This window comes from Cricetulus griseus, chromosome 9 (genome assembly GCF_003668045.3).
Source record: "Cricetulus griseus strain 17A/GY chromosome 9, alternate assembly CriGri-PICRH-1.0, whole genome shotgun sequence".
NCBI classification, from domain to species: Eukaryota; Metazoa; Chordata; class Mammalia; order Rodentia; family Cricetidae; genus Cricetulus; species Cricetulus griseus.
Window position 1 is genome coordinate 8,758,304 of NC_048602.1, and position 19,355 is coordinate 8,777,658.

Consider the following 19,355-nt stretch of genomic DNA (forward strand, 5'->3'; position numbering starts at 1 on the left):
AAAAAAAAAAAAGAAAATCCACAGAACTCCTTTTACCCCCGGAGTCCGCTGCGTTCCTGCTTTCGGCGTGGAAGGGGCGGGGCGCGGAGATGCAAATGAGCCTGGCGGCCCCGCCCCAGCTCCCTCCGCTCCCGTGCGGGGGGGGGGTTGTGTGTGGTGGTGGTGGTGTCGCGCACGCGCAGTCTGCTCGGCCGGGGCCGCGGTCACGTGCCCGCGGGGCGAGGCGGGGGCGGGGCGTCGCGGGGGCGGGGCGGGGCGTCGCGGGCCGTGGGGGGCGGGGTATGGCGCGCTGCGAGGCGCAGGGCGGCTGGCACAAACGGCGGCGCCGAGGCCGGAGGAAAAAGCTCGGTGAGGAGGTGGCGGTGCGAGAGGGAAGGACCCGGGGAGGGAGGGAGAAGGAGCCCGAGATCGGGCCGGCCCGGGCGGACGGGCGGGCGGGAAGCAGGAAGCGGGCGGCGGCGGGCGGCGGCGGCGGCGGCGCGACCCTGCGCGGGCGGTGCGGGTGCGGGTGCGGGGTGGGGGTGGGGAAGGAGAGGCGCGCGCCCGGCGCGGCGGGGCGGGGCGGGGAGGGGCGGGGCGAGCCATTGAGGACGGCGGGGGCGCGCGGCGGCCACCGAGGGGAGGGCAGGGCAGGGGAGGGGCCGGGCCGCCGCCGCGGAGGGGGTTGGGAGGGAGGCCGTCGGGTCTGACCCTCCTCCCGGCCTCCCTTCCGTCAGTCCGTCTGTCCGGCAGGACCTCCCTTCCGTCCGGGTGTGTGTCGGGCCCCGGCAGGCTCTCCTCCCGCGGGGGCACGGGCCGACCCCAGCGGTCCTCCCGCCCCCCCCCCAGCCGTTCTCTTTGTCCCTGGACCCCCCCCTCCCCGCCGCTTCTCCCCGCCCGGCCCGCGGGGCCCGTGGCCCTTCCTTTCCACCCAAGCGATCTGGTCCCCGCAAACGTGCGAGCTGGCACCCTCGATCCCCCGTCCCCGTTTTCTGTGTCCTTCTCCCCATCTGTCCCGAGTGTGTCTATGGAGCCCTCGGGCAGGTACCCCCCCCCCAACGCCCTCCGTTGCTCACTGTTGCTCCTCTTCTTCCTCAGATCTCTTGGATCGTATCTGTAGCCTGATCGCCTTCCTCTCTCTCTGTGGGCCCTCCTCGCAGCGTTTCCCCCTCTGCACTTTCTCTGTCTTACTCTGTCCGCCTGCCATCCCCCTCTCTCAGATTCCCAAGTTCTGCGCCCCCCCCCAAACCCCAGTGTCGCTGAGGCCTCAGCGCGTGTGTGTTATGTGTTTGCTGTGGGCCCTGTGTTATGTCCTTCCTGCTGGCACCATCCCCGCCCCTTCCCACCTGCTTGTCCCTAACTCCTCTTAAGTCCTTTTTTTTTTTTCTCCCTCCTCTCTCCCTTCCAGCCACCCTCACCAGTCCCTCCTGGAGCTCTTAGGGACAACTGTGAAGTTGGGGACCAGCGAGGAGCATCCCCGGGGCACCAGAGGAGCCCCTGCTGCCTGCCCTGCCTCACCCTGCCCCTTGCCAGGCCCGGCGGCCCCCGGCTGCATCCAGTGGAGGAGGAGGAGGAGGCGGAGGAGGGTGGCACCATGGGCCCGGGCCGTGCCCTCCATGCCCGGGGGATGAAGACACTGCTACCATGGACAGCCCGTGTCAGCCGCAGGCCCTGAATCAGTCTCTCCCTCAGTTGCCGGGGTCTGTGTCAGAGTCCTTGGAGCCTAGCCGAGCCAGAATGGGGGTGGAGAGCTACCTGCCCTGCCCTCTGCTACCCTCCTACCACCGCCCAGGAGCATCGGGTGAGGCCTCGGCTGGCAACGGGACTCCCAGGACCACAGCCACAGCCGCAGCTACCACTACCACCGCCAGTCCCCTTCGGGAGGGCTTCGGTGGGCAGGATGGCGGTGAGCTGTGGCCACTGCAGAGTGAAGGTGCTGCTGCTCTGGTCACCAAGGAGTGCCAGCGACTGGCGGCCCAGGGTGCCCGGCCTGAGGCCCCCAAACGGAAGTGGGCCAAGGATGGTGGGGATGCCCCTTTACCCAGCAAGCGGCCGTGGGCCAGGCAAGAGAACCAGGAAGCCAAGGGGGAAGGTGGTGTGGGCTGTGACAGCGTTGGCAGCGGCAGTGGCAACAGCAACAACAACACTACCAGTAGCAGTGGCGAGGCAAGTGCTAGGCTGAGGGAGGAGGCCCCACCCTCTGCACCGGAGCGCCTGGCCCTGGACTATATTGTGCCTTGCATGCGGTACTACGGTATCTGCGTCAAGGACAACTTCTTGGGGGCGACACTGGGTGGCCGCGTGCTGGCCGAGGTGGAGGCCCTGAAGCGGGGCGGGCGCCTGCGCGATGGGCAGCTAGTGAGCCAGCGGGCGATCCCACCGCGCAGCATTCGTGGGGACCAGATTGCCTGGGTAGAAGGCCACGAGCCAGGCTGCAGGAGCATTGGTGCCCTCATGGCCCATGTGGACACGGTAATCCGCCACTGTGCGGGCCGGCTGGGCAGCTACGTCATCAACGGGCGCACCAAGGTAAGGCACTTTTTTGGTGAGTGCCTCGTGCTTTGGCGTGTGGGTTTGGAAGCAAGTTTCTGGGGTTGTGTAGAACACCATGGGCAGCTCCACCGGAGGGTCTACAGTTACCTGCCTGTGGGGACCTGCGTGTCTTCCTCCCACTGGACTTTGAGTTTTGTACCTGCAAAGTAGTTGAGCCTAGATGGCAGTGGTCCTTGCCCTCGGGAGATCAAGAGCGGCTGACTCGTCTTAACCTTAGACCGAGGGTGGTTGAGGTTGGCGGGAGTGTGTTCTTGTCTGCTGGCCCGCAGATGGCAGACCCAGGAGGGAAGGGTGGCAGTGTTGAGGTAGCCTAGGCTGAAGATGGGGTTTGGCTTGTCTGCTTGAGCACCTGGCCTGGGCGACATTCTGCCCTGTGAGCCTACTCTTGGCATCTGCACCAAGAGCTGCTTCCTGGAGGTGACACTGGATGCCAGTGTGCTGGTCCAGGTAGAGCCCTTGTCCACATCCTCCCCACTCCTCCCTGCCCTAGTCCCTGTTGTGCGCCCTCTGACCGTTGGTCACTGCCTCCCTGTTTTTCTCTGGTCCCTTTCCTTGACCCTCTGCCTTTGTTATGGTTTTTTTTCTTCTTGCAGAATGGTAGTTGTTGATATATTTGGAGCCAAGGCTTTTCAGATAATCCACCAGAAGCCATAGACCTTTTCAGGAAAGGCACGCATTTGGCTGGTGTGTGTGGGTGGTTGTCAGACTGTCCATCCAAGAACCAGGGATCATGTGACCTCCATGGCCTTTCAGGCCTGTTGACAAATCCATTCTCTTCATGGCAGAGTGTGAGTGTGAGGCTTGGTGTCATTTGTATGCAGTCTGTTGAGAGTACCTGCTGCTGGCCAACAGTGGCTCCTGGGCTGGTGATACTGTAGGCTGGGCTCTGCCCTGTGAGCGGGAGGCTGTGCTCCTTCTGATGGTCCCCTCCCCTGTCTCTCTCCTTCTGTCTTGGGTTCTGCCCAGGGACAGCTTTCTTTCCAGGCTGGAACTGGCTTGGGGCTCAGGGTCCCTCACCCCGGGGGGAGGCAGGCCTGTTTCCTCCCCACCCCAACTGGGACTTGCCCTGCTCCCCTCTCCCTCCTGTGACTTGGTAGCTGAAGAGCCAGAGCTGGCCCCTCCCCGGGTTTGGCTCCTGTGCAGGCAAGTTCAGTGTTGCTTCCCTGGCTCAGCAGCTGCAACTGGTGTCCACTCTCCCCACAGGAAGTCTGGGGAGACCAGGAGAGCTGAGTGCCCAGGGAGTGGCTCAGAGCACAGGAAAGCTGCCTGGGTGCCTGGCTATTAGCACTCTGGGAAAGGGGTTGAAGGAATAGGTTGTGTCCCTTGTGGCATCTCCTCCCACCTGGATGTGGTTGGTGACAGGAACTGAGCTAGGATTGGGGAGGGGAAGAGTCAGAGCCTAAGCTCTAAGTGGCCCTTATCCATGGGGAGGTTAGCACAGGTCAGGCTGGTGGGAAGAGGGAGCCAGTCACATTACTATACACAGCAACTCTCCCTGTGCTCTCCCATGTACAAAGGGCAAGGGCCACCTGTAGCTTCCCGTCTTGTGCTCTAGAGCAGAAGTGTGGGGTGTTGAGGTGATCTATGGCAGTGGCGGTGAGGACACCAGCTACCAGTGTGGCCTTGGCCAGCAGTGACCTAGCTCATTCCTGAGTGACGCTCCTCTGCCTTCCTACCTTCCCTCCTAGCGTTCTCTTCTCTGTGGACTCATAGCTGGAGGAGTTGACCCTCTGGCATCAAGGAGGAGCAGAGGGGACCCTGGGGAGGGTCCAGCTGCTTTGGTTTGCCCCTTTAAGAGCAGCTTGGAGGCAGGGCGTGCTGTCTGGTTGAGTCGTTGGCTTCTGATATGGTGTGTGTGGTGGTGGTGGTAGGGTCCTTGGCACGCTATTACCAACAGCAGTAACTCCGGAATTCTGGAGTGATCCCCTCTCCCTGCTTTTGAAGGGGGAAGGGTGGAGAGTAAGTTACCTTGTCATTCTACTGCTGTCCCTGTGGCTGAAGTTTTTCCTCAAGGGGGTGAGGTTCAGAGCAGCACTTTGACATAGCACTTTGACTAGCAGGTAGTACCCTGGGAACTCTGGCTTGACCCAGAGACCACCACATGGACTCTCATAAAGACAAAAGGAAAGGCTTTATTGCTGGCCAGTAGCTGCATAGGGAATGAGCCCAGATCATGCAGCCCAAGCCCTATAGCTTTGTCTTATGCATAAAAAGCACATCCTGGTTGTTGCATTTAACTGGTTGTCACAATTAGCAAGAAGCAGAGCTGCAGAAGCCACAACCGAAGGTTAGTACAGTTAAGGACTTTCCTAGAACTATGGACTGTCGTTGTTCCCACTGCAGCAGGTATTGGGACCTATGTGCTAGGTTTTAAGATCAAAATGGTATCTCTAACGTGGCCTCAGCTGTGCTAAGGTCTGGGGACCCGTTAGAGTAGCACAGGCAGGCGTGCAGGCTTGGAGTTGGGAGGAGGTAGGTGTGTTGAGGCTTAGAGCAGAGGAGGGGTCCGGCCCTGCAGGTTGGTGGTCTTGGTGCCTGGGTGGGAAATGTACTTTCCCGGGTGTGTAGTGCTGTGTGGTGATGGTTACATCAATGCGCCCTGTCTGCCTTCGTCCGCGTGCAGAACCTCTTGAGCGGGGATTGGATTCGCAGCTCAGGAGGCCTTGCCCATCTCTAATCGGTGACTCATTGATTCCCGGCCACCAGGGCCACAGCCACATTCTTTCCTCCTAGTGAGTGGTTGCTTAGCATGCCATCCCATCTACAGGAGCAGTGCAGAGAAGATTCACTTGCCCTCCTGCGCTCAGAGGCCAGGGTTTTCCCCGGGGGCCTGCTCACTTACTGTACCCTGGGGCTGAAGCTCTCTACTGCTTTGTAGCCTTAGCTGGTGGCAAGCCCTCCTGGTGTCTTTGCAAAGGTAGGGTCTGTGGTGGATAGGTGTAGAGATGGGAGGCAGAGGCCATAGGCATGGATGGATGCGGGATGGATGAGCCCTGGGATTACAGTTGAGAAGATCCTTGGGAGGAGGATGGAAGGCTGAATCAGCCTGACCTTCATGGAGTGCTGGGTAAGCCTTTTGTCTTGGCAGCAGACAGTGATGTGTCTGATTTTGCGTGTTTTTCTATGCTTGTCTTGCTGAGCTAGACTGGACCTAAAAGTATAGCTGAGCATTGTCAAGGAGCCCAAACTTGCAGAGTGGTACCCTGGATGGCAGGGTGGGGTCAGACGGTTGCTGGGGGGACAAAACCCAAAGCGCTTTTGCTTAGTGTGAACTTTCCCAGTGGGTGTGGGTAGAGGGGCGGCACAGGGACCTTTTCCTTTAAATAGCATTTCCCCTCGTGCTCCAGTTCACTCCTCACAACAGCCTGTGAAGTGAAGTGCTGTCACCTGAAGTGGGGGACTTGATTTACCTCCCCAGTGCCACAGCTCACTCACTACAGACACTTGCCCCGTGGTAGCTGGGCCTTGTCCTGGTAGGGCCCGGGCTGCCTGGATGAGAGGTAGGGGAGTCTGGAACTCCAGCCAGACCCGTGCCCGCAGAAACCAAGCCCGGCAGAGGCCTGCCTCCAAGATGTTGGGAACGCCTGGTCTCAGAGTAGTTAATGCTGGGGATGGAAGGTGTTTACCAGCCCCACTGTAGAGTGGGGTTGTGAGGTGTGCTCAGGCATTGGGGCTGCCAGCAGTGTGCAGGGTGCTTGGAACTGGCACTCCGGGTCGGGCTCCTGCCGCGTGTGCATGGGACAGGTTATGTAGCTGGGGCGTCTGTAGTCAAGTGTAGCGGCTCTCACATGACCTCACATGACAATACCTGAGGGCGCCTTTAGAAAATCCAGAACTCACTGGGAGGTTCTGTGCTCTCACTGAGTCGTTGAAGCTGACCTCGAACCTGTGTATCTCCTGCCTCGACCTGCTAAATGCTGGGATCACACGTGTGCACCGCGCTGCTTCTCTGCACCTGGTTAGGGTTAGGATCTCTTCAGAAACCAAAGCCATGGTTTACACACTGAGTCCCTCTGGTTCTGGGCTGGGGCGGGGGTGGGGGTGGGGTGGGAGAGTGCAGTGTTGAGCCCAGAGAGGATGGGGTGTGAAAAGGGTGGCTTAGGGAAAAGTCTTTGGGCTGGAGCTCACATAACATAGCCTAAGGTGGTCCAGGCCAGACCAGGGGCAGGAATGGTGAGTCTGCTTCCTCCCGGGGTCCCTCTGGACTCAGTAAACCACCTCCCTCCATGTCTACCAGGCCATGGTGGCGTGTTACCCAGGCAATGGGCTTGGGTACGTGAGGCACGTTGACAATCCCCACGGCGACGGGCGCTGCATCACCTGCATCTATTACCTGAATGAGAACTGGGACGTCAAGGTAGGGTTTGCGCAGGGATTCCAGCTGGGAGTCTGTCCTCCACTCCCCTCGGCTCACAGGGCAGTGACATCTCCAGGCTCCCCTGTAGCGCACTGTGGGCCCTCCTACTTAGCCGTCCTTAGCCCCACCCAGACTTGTACACCCCCTCCCCTTCCTGTCTTTAGTGGCTCCCTGCCCATCTCCATGGCAATGCAGACTCTGGGCTGTCATTCATTTTAAGCGCCCGCCGAGTGGTGGTAGGGAGTGATGCTGGTGCTGGTGCTGCGCCCCCTGCTGGGCGCGTGGGTGTAGTGTAAGGCAGAGGCTACAGGCTTGTCTGGCCTGCCCCCAGGTGCATGGCGGCCTGCTGCAGATCTTCCCTGAGGGTCGGCCGGTGGTAGCCAACATCGAGCCACTCTTTGACCGCTTGCTCATTTTCTGGTCTGACCGACGGAACCCACATGAGGTGAAGCCAGCCTATGCCACCAGGTATGACCTGTGCTTTAGGAATGTGCCCAGCTGCTTGCCCTGTGCCAAAGATTCTTCAGATTCCCCCAGCCAGCCAGCCGTCAGAGTGACAGGGGAGTGAGGAGATGCTGAGGGGGCCTAAGTGGGATCCAGAACCAAGTGGCCTAAAAGGGAGGATGTGTCACCGGACGTGGCGACTAGAACTGCAGAAGACTGATTCTAACTGCCTGATGTCCTAGGTACGCCATCACGGTCTGGTATTTTGATGCCAAGGAGCGGGCAGCAGCCAGAGACAAGTATCAGCTAGGTACCTCTTTTCCTTCCATCTTTATCCTTCCTAGTCCCTGTGTGCTGCCAGGTCATAGTCCTTACTCTTTTTTCTGGTGCTGGGAGTGGTACCCAGGGCCTTTGGCACACTAGGCAAGCACTGCCATGGCCCACACCCACGGCCCTTTCTCTGTCCTTTATACCCAGCTCTTGCCTGCTTTCCTGGTGTCTCCAACCCAGAAGTGGGTCTTCCCCTCTCCTCTCAATGTTCTCCCCATGTCCCCAGCGTTCTTTTGGTTTCTCTGTCCCTTCCTAGTGATTCAGTGTCTTGTCTTCCTTTCGTCCTTAGCATCGGGACAGAAAGGTGTCCAGGTTCCTGTATCACAGCCAGCTACACCCACCTAGTGGCCAGCCCAGAGCTGCGTGGATTAGCAGCTCCCTGCCTTCGGGGGAGCCCCGGGCCCGCTCCTCCCTGCCACCGCTGCTGCTTCTGGCTTGCCTCCGTACTGGGTGGTGTGCTGTGGTGTGCTGTGGAGGGTGTCAGCGTCACCGAGGACCAACAAGGAGAGACCTCTGCTGCCCGGTGATCAGGGCTGGGTTGTGACCGAGGCAGTGGCCGGTGTCCCACCATGTCTGGTCCATTGCTTGTTGAGCTGACAGGAGGCAGGATTTGGGGTTGAGGTGAGTCATGGCCTCTTGCTGGCAGAGGTCTGGGGGGGAGCATACTCACCCCCTACCCACTCCTCCAGCCTGGAATGTGAAGTGACTCCCCAACCCCTTTGGCTATGGCACTTTATGGACTGGGCTGCCACTGATTGGGCAGAGTAAGGTGCCATGAGGAGCATGGGTATGGAGGTCCTGCCAGCCAAGAAATAAAAGTTTACCTCAGAGCTGCACACATTTGTATTCTTCTCTGTAAAGAGATTTACACATACAGTTAGGGCAGCTGAGGAGATCAGGGCCACTGAGATCAGAATAGGGGAGCCCAACCTCAGCGGGCCTCCAGGCGGAGCTGGAAGGCTAGTGGCATGTTGCCCAGGCCAGTGCACTGTGGAGTAAGGTTGATGTTGGCGGGACTTCCCACGGGGAGCAGGCAGAACTTCTGCAGGATGGCGGTGAGGAAGAGGAAGATCTCAGAGCGGGCCAGGCCAGCACCCAGGCACATCCGCTTTCCTGTGGAGATGGGTGCAGGTGTGGGGTGAGTGAGCACCTCCTGCCAGCCCCCCAGCGGTAGCCACTCGGGTCCCTCCCTCCTGGCCCAGACCTGGGGCAAAAGGCATGAAGGCATCGTTGTTCTGGAACTGGCCCTGAGCATCCAGGAAGTTGGTGGGATTGAACTGGTCAGGGTCCTTGAATTGGGTGGGATCCCGGTGTGCAGACACAAGCAGGGGAATCACAAATGTGCCCTGGGGGGGGTACACAGTTACCCACAGACTGAGTGTGAGCACCTTACCAAGATCCTTTCTGTTCTTGTGCTTGGCACCTAACCCAGGGCCTTGGAGGTGCGGGACAAGTGCTCCCACAGCTGCACCCCAGCCCCTGAGATGATAGTAAGAGCCCAGGAGAGGAGCCCTCAAGCTTCTGATTATGTCAGCCTTCACGGAACCTAGTCTCCGAATGGACGCTTATGCTCCCTTCTCTCAGTGCAGAATTCCAAGGCTCCCTGTGCACCTTGTGCAGGAAGTGGTCCCTGAGGTGTGTATCCCGGGTGACAGCCCGGGGCAGCCCCAGTGGCAGCACACTGACAAAGCGCTGGATCTCGTGCAGCACGGCGTTGGTGTAGGGCAGGCGGGCACGGTCCTCCAGGGTGGGGGCGCGGGTCCGACCTACGGTGGCGTCCAGCTCCTCCTGCACCTTGGCTGGGGTCATCAGAGGCTCTGAGATGGGCCTTATTAAGTTCTGCCCCAGCTACCCTCTCCTCACCCAGGCTCTGGGGAGGACCCAGTTCCCTAACCTGCCACCTCCGGGTATTTGAGCATAATGAGGAGCCCGTAACGCAGGGTGGTGCTCGTGGTCTCAGTGCCACCGAAGAAGAGATTGTGAGTAGTCATCACAAGTGTCTCATCCTGGAAGTGACTTTCCAGGTCCTGCTGCTCCTGTGGACGGAGAAAGGTTCTGTGTTAACAGTCCTGGCTATCCCGGAACTCACTCTGTAGACCAGGCTGGCCTCGAACTCACAGAGACCCATTTGCCTCTGCCTCCCGAGTGCTGGGATTAAAGGCGTGCGCCACCACTGCCTGGTTGGAGGAAGGTTCTTTAAAGCTGGTTGGCGGGATGGGTAGGGTTTAGGGCAGCAGGAACTTTGTACCTTAGCCATTTGGTCGAGAAAACGATCAATGAAGTCACGGGGTTGCCCGGCCTGTCGTGACTGTCGGTGCCACTGAATTTGCTCAGAGATGAAGAGTCGGAGCTCTTGGAAGTTTTTGAAGATTCGATGGTGGGGACCAGGGATCCAGTCCATGAAAGATGGGAACATATTGTATGTCTGGAGAGACAGATTTCTGTTTTTTTGTTTCTGTTTGTTTTTCAGACATCTCACTGTGTAGCCTTGGCTAAACCTGGACCTTGATATGTAGACCAGGATAGCCTCAAACTTAAGAGATTCTCCTATCGACAGGCGTTGGTGGTGCACGCCTTTAATCCCAGCACTCAGGAGGTAGAGGCAGGTGGATCTCTGTGAGTTCGAGGCCAGCCTGGTCTCCAGAGCGAGTGCCAGGATAGGTTCCAAAGCTACACAGAGAAACCCTGTCTCGAAAACCAAAACAGAGAGAGAGAGAGAGAGAGAGAGAGAGAGAGAGAGAGAGAGAGAGAGACTCTCCTATCTTTCCAGTGCTAGGTTCACTGTTTCACCACCCCCTGCTGAAAGTCTTAATATATGCCCCAGGGGTTTGGCACGAGGCTGTTCCTAAAAGGCAAAACTTGGAGCCCACCCTCTCACCTCACCCCATCGGGAGCTCATGATGCGGAAATTGTCACTGAAGAGGTCTAGGAGCCTCAGGAACTCCGGGTCCCCATAGTTATAGCGCTTTCCGAAGACCACAGAACAAATGACATTGGATACAGCGTTATCCAATAGCTGCCGGGGGTCAAATGGAGCTCCTGGGGGCGAGAGCGGCTGTGGGTTAATAAAACTGTGGTCCCCTAAAGGCTACAAAGATCTGTGGCGGGAACCCCTTACCTCACTCTCAAACCTCCGAATAAGATGGTTTGATGCCCTCATGGAGAAGCTGTGCTTCCTCCACCTAGCTCCCTGGGATCTGCATTGCACCCAAAGCATTTGGCGGTCCATCCGTCTACCTTCCCCCCTCCTCCCCCAACCAGGTACTTAGTCTTTCCCTGCCAGGCCGCACCCATGGTGGCTTGGAATTCATCCAGCAAGCATGCCGCCTCCTCCAGGATGCGGTCTTCGATGGTCCTCGTACCCACACCAAGCTCTTTCAACACCCCAAGTGCGAAGTTGCGCAGCGTCCGCCAGCGCGGTCCGTTAGAAAACACTATGCCTACAGCGGGGACCAAAATTCAGGTTGGCCCCGCAGGGTCCAGTGGCTCGCCACTCTGAGCACTTGCTTTGCTGGTTTCCAGGCCACATGCCCTGATCCCGCCTTTGTGGGTCCATCCCTGACCAGCGCTTGCTCGCTTGCTCGCTAGGGCTTAGGTATTAGGATGCTTAGGTACTTAGGCAAACCACAGGCCTGGAGGTTCGCTCTCCTTAGCAGCGTTCTCTACTAGGCCCCACCCGATTTGCCCGGCTGGTCTAGGAGTCCCTTCCACCCACCCCGAGCCTCACCGTTTCCGTGGGTGAAGCGTTCGAAGACAGCCATGGCCCCGCGGCCAGAGAATGCATCCGCTTGCAGCACCAACGCCTCCCGCAGTGCCTTGTAGCCGCACAGCACCACCGCAGGGCGCGGGCCCAGCCACACGGTGAACACCGGGCCCCAGCGGCCGGAGAGCTGTGGGGAGTGATGCTCAGCAGGACTCAAACCAGGCTTCTGATCTCCATGGAGACCTCAGCTTCTTCAGACCCCAAGTTTCCGTCTGGGCCTCTCATTCCACAGGCCCAGGAGGAGTTCTAACCCCCCTGCCCCCTTTTCAGACCCAGGAATCTAGGTCCCAGTTCTCGGACACAGGGGAACTAGACCCTGAGACCAAGGGATCCAGCCACAGCTCTCCTCCCTCAGACACAAGGGTCCAGGCCCCACCCTCCTCCCTCAGACCCAGGCGTCCAGGCTTCGCATCCTCTCAGCTGTTGCCTTTCAGGGAACCAGGCTTCCTAACCAACCCCTCTTCTTCTCGGCCCAATAGCGCCTTCACAAATCCAGCGCTCTGCTCTCCCAACCCACCGCAGCTGGAAGAGCAGGAGCTACCTCCATGAGCGCACGGTCCAAGCGTCCGGACGGCAGCTGCAGCAAGTTCCCCAGCAACGGGAGCGGCTTGGGCCCAGGGGGTAAGTCTCTCTGCAGCTGAGCTCGGCGGACCACCCAACCCCACCAAGCAAGCGTCAGCGTTAGGATGGAGAGCAGCAACGTGGCCAGGCAGGTGACCATCGTGTCTGAGATCCTCGATGCCTGGAGCCTTTGGCAGCGGTTTAAGTCTTCGTAGGGGATTTTAAGGGGCGGAGGGGGGAAAGGAGCAGGGCGGAGACCCGGGTGGGAGGGGTGAGAGTCTGGGGCTTCTCTGTTCCCTAATGCCTAAGCCCACAGCTCCACCCTGCACCGTGTGTGTGTGTGTGTGTGTGTGTGTGTGTGTGTGTGTGTGTACTTAGCCAGGTGCTGCATCCTCCCGAGACCCCAGTACCTGCAGGCCTATGTGTTCTTCTGGACCTTAGTTTCGAATGACAGACAGGTGTATCTCTTGCTTCCTGGACACACCCCTGACTCCCAAATCCATCGCTAACATCACCGGCCTGCTACGCCTGTGCTCTGGGCCCGTGGGCCCTAGAAACTCACACCTGGGACTTTATCACTACTGTTGATTTTTGTCTTTTTTTTTTATGAATAACTTCTTTTTTATGCGTATGGGTTTTTTGTCTACCTACATGTCTATACACCCTATGTGTTCCCGGTGCTCAGGGAGGCCAGAGGAGGGCCTCGGATTCCCTGGAACTGGAGTCACACATGAGTGTGAGCTGCTAAGCTGGTGTTGGGAATTGAACACCCAGAGGTTGGGGTCCTCTGGAAGAGCAGTCAGTGGTCTTAACCACCTTGCCCCGTTCCTCCTCCTCCACTTCCCCTTGCAAAAGATTGGGTCTCATCATATAGTCCAGACTGGTCTCAAATTCATGATCCTCCTGCCTCAGCCTCTGCAGTGCTGGCATTAAAGGTGTCTGTACCCCACTATGTCTGGCTCTTCGCATTGCTCCTGGAAGCCTGCATGCTGTCTGTTCCTGTACTTGTCCCCCTGATGCTCGCTGCTGATCCCTAGGCTCCTGGTGCCACCAGCCTTGTAGCTCCCGGGGGCCTTCTCCTACGCAGCTTGGCTTACACTTGCCCCAGAACTTGGGCCACCTCTGCCTCCAGGCTCTGGCTTTCATGCCTTGCCAAGGTCCCAAGTCACCTGGTGTCCAGCCTCACAGAACCCTCAGGAGAAACCCTATCTGAGGCAAGGCCAAGATAGCACATGTCTCCTCGTTATCCCCCTCACTTGAGCAACACGGGCCGGCAGCAGCCCCTGGGTGGGGCCGTGGTCAGTTCTTGAGGACAGACTGTTCGGGAATGTGGTCCACCTTCCTGCCCCTCCCTTGCCGGTTGGATCCAGTTTTCCTGCCTGGCAGGGAGCCCAGACGTGGGGGGTAAGGTAGGGGCCCTGTAAGAGGCTGGGGCTGATTTGTTTCTGGGAGTGTCTCTGTCAGCATCCCTGTCTTCAGGTCATTTCTCACTTCATTCCCTCCAGTTTCCGTGTTCCTCTTCTCTCTATACCTGCTTCTCTCTCTCTCTATCGGCCTCGATTCTCTCTCTCTATGGGCCTCTGTCTCTGTCTTCATTTTCTCTCTCCTTCTCCTTCATCCCTCCCCCGACCCCAACGTGTCTCCTTCTCCGTATGTCTCCAGTTTTATCTATTTTTTCCCCTTCCAGATATTTATTTTATGTGTGTGAGTGTTTGCTTGCCTGCGTGCCTGGTGCCTGGGGAGGTCAGAAGAGGGCATGGAAGCCCCGTGGAACTATAGCTACGGATGGCTGTAAGCTGCCAAGTGAATGCTGGGAATCGAGCCTGGGTCCTCTGTAAAAACAAGTGCTCTTAACTGCTGAACCATCTCTCCAGCCCCCACCCACCCACCCCCTTTTTAAGACAGGGTCTCAGGTATCCCAGGCTGCTTTGCGACTCCTCATGTAGTCAAGGATGACTTGGGACTCCTGATCCGTCTGCCTCTACCTGCTTACAGGCGTTGTCACCACAGCGCTGGGTAATGGAGCCCTAGCGTCTCTGCGTGCTGGGCAACGGTTCCGCCAGAAGAGCAGCATCCCCAGCAGCCAGTCTCCACCTCATGTTCCTCCATGTGATCTTTGCCCCTGCAGCATCCTCCTTTTGAGGGGCAGCACCCTTACTCAGGGGGCGGGGCTAACTGCACTGAAGGATGAGATATTCTTCCTGCCCAGCCCTGTCCCCACGGGTCAGAATGATGGCTTCTCTATGTTAGAGTCTGGGTTTCTCTCCAACTCCTGGTCCCTCTTCTCATTGTGTTGGGCTGCACACTGGAGTACCAGCTGTTCAAGCCCAGGATTTATTCTGTACTTTTTTGTGTGTCTCTCTGTGTGTGTGTGGGGGGAGGGGGTTCAAGGCAGGGTTTCTCTGTGGCTTTGGAGGCTGTCCTGGAACTAGCTCTTGTAGACCAGGCTGGTTTCAGACTCACAGAGATCCTCTGCCTCTGCCTCCCGAGTGCTGGGACTAAGGGCATGCGACATCAATGCCCAGCTCCACCTGATTTTGGAGACATAGCCTCTTATGGAACCTCCTAGACTGAGCTAGATTGATTGGCCAGCAGGCTCTGAGGGTCCCTTGTCTCTGCCGTCTCAGCACTGGGAATATAGGTATGCGCCACAGTGCCTGACTTTTACATGCCGCTGGGGATGGAATTCATGTTCTCATGCTTACATAGCAACTTTACAAATTGTCCCATCTCAGACCCAGTCTTGATCACTTTTTTGGGGGGTGAGGGAGATTCAAGACAGGGTTTCTCTGTGTAGCCCTGTCTGTCCTGGAACTCACTCCGTAGACCAGACTGGCCTTGAACTCAGAGATTCACTTGCCTCTGCCTCCCAAGTGTTGGGATTAAAGGTGTGCCCCCACCCCAGACCACTTTTTTTTTTTTTTTTAGATTTTATTTATTTATTACGTATACAACATTCTGCTTCCATGTATATGCACACCAGAAGAGGGCACCAGCTCTCATAACGAATGGTTGTGAGCCACCATGTGGTTGCTGGGAATTGAACTCAGGACCTCTGGAAGAGCAGTTGGTGCTCTTAACCTCTGAGCCATCTCTCCAACCCAGTCTGGACCACTTTTAAAAACACTTTTTTTTTTTTTAAGGTGGGAGTCTATTGTATAATGCAGCCTGGCTGTGAATTCTCCATTCTCCCATCTTAGCCTATCAAGGGCTGGCATCACAAATACGACCCACTGAGCCAGGCTGGTGTCATCCACTTTTGTACCTTGAGTGTCTAAAATAGGGCTCCGTGCAAAGTAAGTCTCTTGTGAGATTCTAACTCACACTCCCATCTCTGCTTCAGTCTGTATCCCAAGTCTCCATCCGTATCAGTTACTTTTCTGTTGCTGTGATAAAAACCACCGTGACGGCCTTGGCGGGGAAGCATGGCAGCAAGCAGCAGACATGGCATCTAGAGCAGAAGCAGAAAGCTGGTATCTTGAACACACTGGGACCAGTGCCGGTCTCTGTGCTTTCAAAGCCCACGCCAGTTACACACTTATTCCAGCAAGGCCCACACCTCCTAATCTTTATCCAACAGTACCACCGCTGGAGGAAGTAAATACTTATCCAAACCACTGCATTTCATTTTGGTCCTTCTCATCATTTGGTCTCTGTTTTAGAATGTCTATGTCTCCCTTCTCCCTGGGCATCCCTGTTTCCCTTTTCTCAGTGCCTCTCTTTGTCCTCTGAAAACCCTTCCTCGGCAGCTCACACCCAGTGTAACAGGGCAGCTGTGCTGGGGAGTGTTTTTTTGGCAGAGTCCTGCAGGGTTGTTGCTCCTCACTAATCCCTTGTCTGAACGGGGAGCCCAACCTAGGTGTTTAAGATGTGAACTGCTAAGTCTTTAAATCTTTAGATGTGCTAAACCCAGAACTTTTGTTACCCTTTATAACCCCTTGTAATAATCCTTAGAGTTTTCTTCCCATACCAAGAATAGAGTCTAGGGCCTCTCTCTCTCTCTCTCTCTCTCTCTCTCTCTCTCTCTCTCTCTGACTCATGGGGGCTAGAGATATGGATCAGTGGTTAAGAGCACTGCTGAGGAGGACATAGGTTTGGATTCCAGCATCCACATGGTTCTCATAACTGCCTGTAATTCAATTCCAGGAGATCTGACCCCCTCTTCTGGCCTCTGTAGGCACCAGACATGGGCATGGCACACATAAATATATGAAGACAAAACACTCACACCTATAAATAAATCTTAAAAAGATGATGATGATGATTTTGGTTTTTTGAGACAGAATTTCTCTGTGTAGCTTTGGAGCCTATCCTGGCACTCACTCTGGAAACCAGGCTGGCCTCGAACTCTCAGAGATCCACCTGCCTCTGCCTCCCGAGTGCTGAGATTAAAGGTGTGTGCCACCAATGGCCGGCCCAAACTCTTTTGAGACTCAATCTTTAACTTAAAACACCTATGAAATAAAAATGTAACGGGCTGGAGAGATGGCGCAGGGGTTAAGAGCATTGACTCTTTTTCCAGAGGTCCTGAGTTCAATTCCCAGCAACCACATCTATAAATGAGATCTAATGCCCTCTTCTGGTGTGCAGACAGAACACTGTATACATCATAGATAAATAGATAAATCCCCCAAAAGATTAAAAAGCTGGAGGTGGGGGTGTGGCCTTTAGAATTTGGACACCCAGAATCCATGTTGATGCTTGGTGGTTGTGGCAGCCCAGGTGTTATCCCAGGGCTCAGAAGGTGGAGATGGAGATCCAGGAGCAAGCTGACTAACTAGACTAGCTAGACCCACTAGCTCTAGTTTAAACCGAGAGACCCTGCATCAATGAATAAAGTGGCCTATGGTTGAGGAGAAGTCCCAGTGTCAGCCTTGGAACTCCACACACATGAAAATACGGGTACACACGTGCACACCCAGCAGGCACGCAGATGCTTGCCAAGAATATTTTAGAAACCCAACTCACATATTTTTCAACATACAAGGGCATATATTAAAATTCACCATCTGGGTGGGGAAACAAGAGAAGATTGGACCAAAGCAACACCCGGACCCAAGAAAGGACCTGCTAAACTCTGAGGCTCCATGTTTAGCATCTAGGGCAGCGGTTGTCAACCTGTGAGTCTCGACCCCTTTGGAAGGTCAAAAGACCCTTTCACAGGGGCTGCCTAAGACCTTTGGAAAGCCGGGCGTTGGTGGCGCATGCCTTTAATCCCAGCACTCGGGAGGCAGAGGCAGGCGGATCTCTGTGAGTTCGAGGCCAGCCTGGTCTCCAGAGCGAGTGCCAGGATAGGCTCCAAAGCTACACAGAGAAACCCTGTCTCGAAAAACCAAAAAACAAAACAAAACAAAACAAAACAAAACAAACAAACCAAAAAAAACCCAAAAAACAAAAAACAAAAAACAAAAAAAAACTTTGGAAAACACAGATATTTACTTTATAATTCATAACAGAAGCAAAATTACAGCTATGAAGTAACGATGTAAATAATTTTATGGTTGGAGTCCCCAAAGCATGGGGAACTGTATTAAAGGGTTGCAGCATCAGAAAGATTGAGAATCACTGCTAGAGCTTGTGGTGGTATCTTATGGACCTCAAGGGTGTGGTCATCCCACCCCTCTAGTTCTGGTACCCGCTGCAGGCTGGACCCCATATCTGCCCCATCTCAGCATCCTGGGAATAGATACCACAGCCACTTGGCTCTTCCCTTCAGCCTCACACAGTGGCCTCATGGGGCCTCCTTGCAGGGAGTCTGACCCTGCTAAGAATTTCTTGCCTTCTGTGGCTTTCTGGAACCTTGGTGCAGGCCTCTGTGAACCCATAACTCATGTATTCTTGAATCAGGACCCAAATCAGGACCACGTGGTTGATTCTGCCAAATTCTGCTGCCGGATCAAGGTATTGTCTAAGTGAGGGTTTCTATTGGTGTGATAAAACTCCATAGCCAAAACCAGCTTGGGATGTAAAGGTTTTCGTTCAGGTTACAACTCTGAGGTCACAGTCCCTCACGGCTGAAAGTCAGAGCAGGCGCTGAAACAGAGGCTGTGAGGAATGGGGCTTACTGGCTTGCTCTCCATGCTCAGCCAGGAGCAACTGCCCGGGGCGGGGTAGGGGTGAAGTATTACCTACAGACCCTCTCACACCAATCTGATGGAGGTGGCCTCAGTTAAACACCTCCTTTTCCAGATAACTCTAGCTGTGCCAGGCTGATGAGAGACTACCCGCCCTTTCCAACAGCTACAGTGGCCTCTGTGTGCCTGGGCTGCTGAACCTGGCCAACACTTGTCCAGATGGTTGCTTCCCAATTCTCAGTCGCTCTCCTTTCAAATGAATTCATAGTTTCTCAAATTGGAGCCTTCAGTGAGTGGAGTTTTACATTCAGGGCACCATTGGTCCATTTGTCGGGTGAAGTTCGGAGGTTTCTTCTTCTTTTTTTTTTTTTTTTTTTTTTTTTTTTTTTTTTTTTTTTTTTTGGTTTTTCGAGACAGGGTTTCTCTGTGGCTTTGGAGGCTGTCCTGGAACTAGCTCTTGTAGACCAGGCTGGTCTCGAACTCAGAGAGATCGAGAGATCACCACCACTGCCTGGCCAGAGGTTTCTTCTTTAATGGCTCTCATGGATTACCTATGTAGCTGGATGATGGTGACGCTTGCCTTTAATCCCAGCACTTGGGAGGCAGAGGCAGGCAGATCTCTGTGAGTTTGAGGCCAGCCTGGTCTACAGAGTGTGAGTTCCAGGACAGCCAGGGCTACACAGAGAAACCCCATTTCAACACCCCTCCAAAAACAAAACAAAAATAAAACAAAAACAAAAAACTCCAACAATTACCGATGCTTTGTCTGTACCCTCCTTGTAGGGGACTATAAACTCCCCCATTCTTTTCCTCTGCCTAACTGTACATTTTTTTGCCATGTATTTTTTAGTTTGTGCCATTGTTGATATGAGTAAGCGCAGTTTTCACACTACAGTGGAATGTTAATACTATCTTGGAGTTTCCTTCACCAAAGTAACATATGACTTTGAAAAATAGAAACTTATTCATTTATTTGTTTACTTGTTTTAAGACAGGGTCTCACTGTATAGATGAGGCTGGCCTTGAACTCAGAGATCCACCTGCCTCAAACTTCCTGATTGCTGAGATTAAAGGCATGAGCCACCACTGGCCTGTTTTAATTTTTTAATTTTTATTTGATTGTTACTATTATTTATTTTAGTTTTGGTTTTTCGAGACAGGGTTTCTTGGTGTAGCCCTGGCTATCCTGGACCTCACTATGTAGACCGGGCTAGTCTCCAAATCAGAGATCTGCCTCCCGAGTGCTAGGATTAAAGGCAAGCACCACCACCACTCAGCCAGCTGTTTTTAGTTT

General features: G+C 55.5%; 2 protein-coding genes across 3 annotated transcripts; one reads left to right on the top strand and one right to left on the bottom strand.

Annotated features, from left to right (window-relative positions):
• Nucleotides 1-253: 253 nt before the first annotated feature.
• Egln2 (egl-9 family hypoxia inducible factor 2) lies at nucleotides 254-8,499 on the top strand. Of its 2 annotated transcripts, none has more exons than XM_027430410.2 (6): nucleotides 254-348; nucleotides 1,388-2,508; nucleotides 6,770-6,889; nucleotides 7,221-7,357; nucleotides 7,576-7,643; nucleotides 7,953-8,499. In XM_027430410.2, exons 2-6 carry the CDS (start codon nucleotides 1,624-1,626, stop codon nucleotides 8,006-8,008), a joined length of 1,266 nt encoding a protein of 421 aa, XP_027286211.1. In that variant the 5' UTR covers nucleotides 254-348; nucleotides 1,388-1,623; the 3' UTR covers nucleotides 8,009-8,499. The 2 variants fall into 2 exon arrangements, with proteins under 2 accessions (XP_027286211.1, XP_027286212.1); XM_027430411.2 differs by lacking the exon at nucleotides 254-348 and adding an exon at nucleotides 618-750.
• A 95-nt stretch (nucleotides 8,500-8,594) lies between these two features.
• LOC113837201 (cytochrome P450 2F2-like) lies at nucleotides 8,595-12,292 on the bottom strand. Its single transcript, XM_027430412.2, has 9 exons — nucleotides 11,968-12,292; nucleotides 11,391-11,553; nucleotides 10,954-11,103; nucleotides 10,542-10,702; nucleotides 9,912-10,088; nucleotides 9,558-9,699; nucleotides 9,275-9,462; nucleotides 8,868-9,009; nucleotides 8,595-8,776 (listed from the first exon to the last, which is right to left on the bottom strand). Exons 1-9 carry the CDS (start codon nucleotides 12,145-12,147, stop codon nucleotides 8,595-8,597), a joined length of 1,485 nt encoding a protein of 494 aa, XP_027286213.1. The 5' UTR covers nucleotides 12,148-12,292.
• Nucleotides 12,293-19,355: the final 7,063 nt, after the last annotated feature.

Bases quoted from the DNA above. Each gene is read 5' to 3' on its own strand.
- Egln2 (XM_027430410.2), top strand. From the start codon at position 1,624: ATGGACAGCCCGTGTCAGCCGCAGGCCCTGAATCAGTCTCTCCCTCAG. The intron at 2,509-6,769 runs GTAAGGCACTTT...CATGTCTACCAG, and splicing joins TCATCAACGGGCGCACCAAG to GCCATGGTGGCGTGTTACCC. The intron at 7,644-7,952 runs GTACCTCTTTTC...TTTCGTCCTTAG, and splicing joins CAGAGACAAGTATCAGCTAG to CATCGGGACAGAAAGGTGTC.
- LOC113837201 (XM_027430412.2), bottom strand. From the start codon at position 12,147: ATGGTCACCTGCCTGGCCACGTTGCTGCTCTCCATCCTAACGCTGACG. The intron at 9,010-9,274 runs GTGCACAGGGAG...TACCCCCCCCAG, and splicing joins GGGACCACTTCCTGCACAAG to GGCACATTTGTGATTCCCCT. The intron at 8,777-8,867 runs GTCTGGGCCAGG...CCATCTCCACAG, and splicing joins CTTCATGCCTTTTGCCCCAG to GAAAGCGGATGTGCCTGGGT.